The 5,072-nt window shown below is 43.1% G+C and overlaps 1 protein-coding gene across 1 annotated transcript; it reads right to left on the reverse strand.

Annotated features, from left to right (window-relative positions):
- Window positions 1-210: 210 nt before the first annotated feature.
- On the reverse strand, window positions 211-2,256 carry LOC119293925. The gene is made up of 3 exons (XM_037572246.1): window positions 1,007-2,256; window positions 773-851; window positions 211-519 (listed from the first exon to the last, which is right to left on the reverse strand). The coding sequence occupies exons 1-2, from the start codon at window positions 1,761-1,763 to the stop codon at window positions 820-822; spliced, it is 789 nt and encodes a 262-aa protein (XP_037428143.1). The 5' UTR covers window positions 1,764-2,256; the 3' UTR covers window positions 211-519; window positions 773-819.
- Between the last annotated feature and the right edge of the window lie 2,816 nt (window positions 2,257-5,072).

Here is a 5,072-nt window from a genome sequence, read left to right on the forward strand (position 1 = left end):
GTGCAGGTGGATTGAGTATACTATAAATTCGATAGATGACTGAATATTGAAGCCTTGCCTATGTGTTAGCTCTGAATGATACATGGATTTGCAGGCTAGAATGTAGAGGTGAAGTTAATTGACTTGGATTTCCAAAATTCTCAAGCCATGGTTTGTTCACTAGCCTTCTCTCACTATGTATGCATGATCCCAAATTATGTCGAACTCTGCATATTCATTCATACTTTTGCGCTACCAAGAGCATTACAACACAAATGAGCACGTCTCAGTCACAACACAATGCAAACACTTAGTCACGCGTTCTAACGGAATGAGAAATCTTATATTTATATGGTCACACTGGACTAACTGAATACTTGAATAGAAAGCTGCCGTTCCTCTGAAAGCAACAAACCGACTAGAAAGCTGTTGTTCCTTTGAAACCAAGTCAAAAGTTCAATACTTAACGTCATACGCCCAGAAGGCTCCAACATTTCTCCAAAGAAACTTAGCCAATATTCAGGAAGCTCCAGAATTCATCTACATGGCAAAATGGTCTAATATTAGTGTTTTAGACCACTGCAGTAATAACGATACAATCAACAAATGACTTTAAATATGACAAGCTAACCAGATGGAGCTCCATGTAGCAGACTAATACTCAAATATTGTACCCCCTCCGTCCCATAATGTAAGACGTTTTTTGACTCATTGGACGGAGGGAGTAGTGTAGATGAATCATTGTTGTAGTGGTTAATAAGAATAATGGCCAAGTCATTGATCAAAATCTCACCATTGGAAAACAGCAGCAGGTTCATGTTGATGGATGGATGATCCATGTCATGGCAGTGGCAGCCTGACCCCAGTGCGTTCTGAATAGATAAAATTAGAAATGAGATTGTGGTGTTCCAATTTCATAGTGTCATGTCCTTGACATAAAGTTACTTAGAACGTACGTAAAGAATTCCCTATTCACAAGAAAGCTAACACATAATAGCGGTACATGTTTATAAACAGATGCTACTACCTTGAGTGTAGAAGCTTATGATGGGAGTGACTTGGAGAGCCATTTTTTCTTCCGCAACCTTCTTGGTTCGGCCTGAATTGAGCTCAACAGTAAATAATCCAGCCATTGTACTCAAGAAGATGATACCATCTGCGAAGCCAGACACATTGGGTCCAGACTCATGGGGCACACCCGAATGGGGTTTGGGCGTGAAAGCAATAGGGGGTAGCAGCTTTTCGAGCTCGATGACCCTGTGCTGCGCCCATGCCGAAGATCCGTCAGGACCGACCACAGTTGACCACAGGTAGAGCTTAGACCCTCGCATGCCCGCAAACATGAGCACACCGTCCTCGGCCGATATGAGCACATGGCGTTGCCTTCGGTCCACGGACGGACCATTGATGATAGACAGTTTCTGCTCGCCCAACTTGTACTCCAGAACGCTGAAACTTCTGTCAAAGGGAAAGTAGAGTGCACTTCCCACAAGGATGCTACGCACGGTGTTATTGACGCGCTTCGGGTGCTCCACGGAGATCATGCGGCTCCACACACCAAACTCGGATGAGTAGACACAAGCGGACGTGGTCACGGTATTATTCTGATATATGCAACTCACGAAGGCGACGAGGAAAGACGGTCCATGGCAGCCCAGGTGGTCGCAGCCCTCCTTGGCACAAAGCACTGCGCCAGTCCAGCGTTGGCGATTCACACTGGGGAATTTCATTCCCCAATGGCCGTTGGTGATGGGGTCCCAGACGACGAATCCTCCTGAACCCATATCCTCTAAGAGGATGCGTCCGTGGCGGGAGTCGACCGCCTTCCAGCTGCAAGGGTAGCGGTCGGGGCCTGGGAGGCGGAAGGATGTGGTGGGGATGAAGCGGCAGCGGGGACTATCCACAATTCCACATCCCCGGTGTTGACGACCAAACCGAGCACGGGTGGTGCGCCGTTGAACTCGCGGTAGAGGCGGCAGAACTGAGGGTCGGCTAGGGTGCGGCGCCAGCCCTTGCAGACGAGGGAGGCGCGGACGAGGCGCGCGGGGTCGTCCGGCGGGATGCGGAGAAAGATGCAGAGCATGCCGTCGTCGTCGGGCAGCGCCGGCGGCGAATGGCGGCCGCGTTGCGGCGGAGGCGAATCCATGGTGGGGGATTGGGGGGCCTATCACTCTATCGGCATTAGCGGCGGCGCGTCGGAAGCTGGAAGCACCGGAGGCGTTGAGTCGAGCAGGGCGCCGCCGCTGCGTGCACTTGCAGCGAGTGGAGTGGAGTGGACTCACGCTTGCTTACGTCACGTGTAGGGTTTCATCTTTGGGCTTTGCCATGCGGTGGACTCGTTACTACTGGGATGGACTTCAGAGAGAGTACACGGGCTGGGCCAGACTGCCCTCCAGGCTCCTCCAGTCGCGCACCCGAGATTCTACATCTTTCTTTTCGTATACGTCAGAATTGCCTAAAAAATCGTATATGTCAGAAACATATTTCATATACACTTTCAATATGATCTAAACAAATACACGTTCAACATTTTTAAAATACATGATTAACATTTTTGGAAAAAGAAAATTTATGTCTAATTATTTCCGTACACATTAGTGTGTGTGTGTGTGTAAACTCTATTCATCACCCTGGATGCAAAATAAGTTATTCTTCACCCGAGGTAATATTAGGATCATTTCATAAATAAATTACATTTGAAATACAAGTATTTACATTTATATTGATTCACTGCGTAAAACTTTGCATAAGAAAAAAAATTGGTCAAAGACAAGAAAAGATGCATTTTATGTACATTTTACACTACGTTTTTATATTTGTAATTTTACGTAACATAATATTTTTATGGTGATTATATATTTTCTTACGTTCTCTTTTTACGTCTAAAATAAAACAAAATTTTTGGAACATAATTATTCTTCACCCAGGGTGACGAATAGTCAACACACACACACAAACACACACACACACACACACACACACACACACACATAGTGTTACTATTCATCACTCAACATGCAGAATAAGTTATTCTTCACCCGAGGTAATCTTACTATCACTTCCTAAATAAATTATGTTTAGAGTATAAATAGTAACATGCATATTGATTCAATATGTAAAATTTGGTATAAAAAACAAAAATATAGGTTATAAGATCAGAAAAATCACATTTTATGTATGTTTTATACTATGCTTTTACATTCGTAATTTTACGTAACATAAAATATTTTTTATGGCGAGTACATATTTTCTTACGTTCTCTTTTTATGTATGAAATAAGACAAAATTAACGAAACGTAAAAATACGGTGCATTGATGTCGAAATAGAGAGAGGGTGAAGAATAACTATTCCTCATCCAGAATGACGAATAGCGAGGCCCATATATAGCAAACAATAGGCTCGAACTATAGCAAAACATGGGTGTCATCTGGTGGCATATGTTTTCCTTATACTTCCTTCATCCTAATCATCAGAGTTAACAGAAGACACCGATGTAAAGTATCAGAACAAATGCTTCTAGGAATTGGTACAGCTGAAATTTCTCGCTTTAATATATTTTTAATACAAGATTAACATTTTTTAATACATGGTCAACATATTTTAATACATGATTTTTTTAATAGCAATAAACATCTTTTAACACATGATGTACAATTTTCTATGCACCAGGAACATTTTTATACATGTTTAACATGTTTTAACATAATCAACATTTTTTCCACACACATTGTATTGGTTTTTGTATAGATTTTTCGTATACATGACAAACATTTTTTATATACACATTTAACATTTTCCAAATGCTTGACTAATATTTTTCGAATACTTGCTTAAAAAATTTAAAATACTTGATTAACATTTTTTTAAAATACATGATCAACATTTTTAATATATACAATATATTTTGTGTATACATTTTTTGTTCACATGAGAAAATTCTCTATACACATGTAACATCTTTTAAATGCTTGGGTAACATTTTTTTCAAATATTTTATGTAAAATGTTTTAATATATATTTAGAATATTTGGAAAGTCAAATAAAAAACCAAAAAATAAAAATAAAAAATGTGGGGAAAACAAGGCAGCGGATGGCTCCCCGTGATATGCCTGCCCATTTAGGCAGTTGCCTGACGCGAGCCCAACCTACGGCTCACTATAAGCGGGACATAGGCACGCCCAGGTACTGATGTCTTAATAAAGATTTTTTGTTTTGAGACTAGGGAGTGTAATTTTGAAGCCCATGTCTTAGCAAATGCATTTTTTTAGGAAAGGAGGATTACCCCCGGCCTCCGCATCCGGGCGATGCATGCAGTCATTTTATTGATTATTCACAAAGACCTTACAAATTAGCATCAGGTAGTCTGAAATCATCGTCTTGGCAACAATTGTCGCTACTCCTGTCCACTTGATGAAGGGGTGCCAATAGTCCGAGCCTAATACCAAACACATGTCGCACGAAAGCCTAACATCTAAAGCCGGAGGCCCCAACCAAGCCACGTACTGGGTTCGGGGGCAAACTGGTCCGACGCACTCTCATGTGTCGTTGTCGCCGTCTTCCACCAATCCATCTTCACAATAGAAGCTCACACATCAACCATGCCAGGTCTCTCTGCCATCGATGCCACCATGACACCAGACAGTGTCCTCCTCCTACCGAGTCCATCTCCGTGCATCGGACACAGAGTCTCCAGTGCGCCATGCCGCCAAGATACACTGCCATCAGTGTGTAAGATGAAGCACCGCTCCACCAAAGAAGCCGTCCACTAGTACCTCGAGCCCGTGTACACCTTCAAGAATGACGCCCCCAAAGGGGAATCGACACCAGAGCGTCGCCATCATCCGGTCTACTGATCTAGGGTTCCCCCGAAGGTAGCGGATAGAGGTCTGGAGCTTCTCCACGGCGATGCCTTCAAGAAGGTAATGACACAAAATAGTGTCGCCATAGCTGGTCTTGGCAACAAGCCGAGAATGAGGTTTTCAACAGGATCCGCTCGACGAACCTCCATCAAGCATCGTGTGCACGGGTCGCCACCGATTTGAGCCACCGCGCAACGAGTAGGCCACTGATACGTCTCCAACTTATCTATAAT

This window comes from Triticum dicoccoides, chromosome 4B, assembly GCF_002162155.2.
Source record: "Triticum dicoccoides isolate Atlit2015 ecotype Zavitan chromosome 4B, WEW_v2.0, whole genome shotgun sequence".
Lineage (NCBI taxonomy): Eukaryota > Viridiplantae > Streptophyta > Magnoliopsida > Poales > Poaceae > Triticum > Triticum dicoccoides.

Coding starts and splice junctions, on each gene's coding strand:
- LOC119293925 (XM_037572246.1), bottom strand. CDS start 1,763: ATGGGTTCAGGAGGATTCGTCGTCTGGGACCCCATCACCAACGGCCAT. Junction 852..1,006: donor CATAAGCTTCTACACTCAAG/GTAGTAGCATCT, acceptor TTATCTATTCAG/AACGCACTGGGGTCAGGCTG.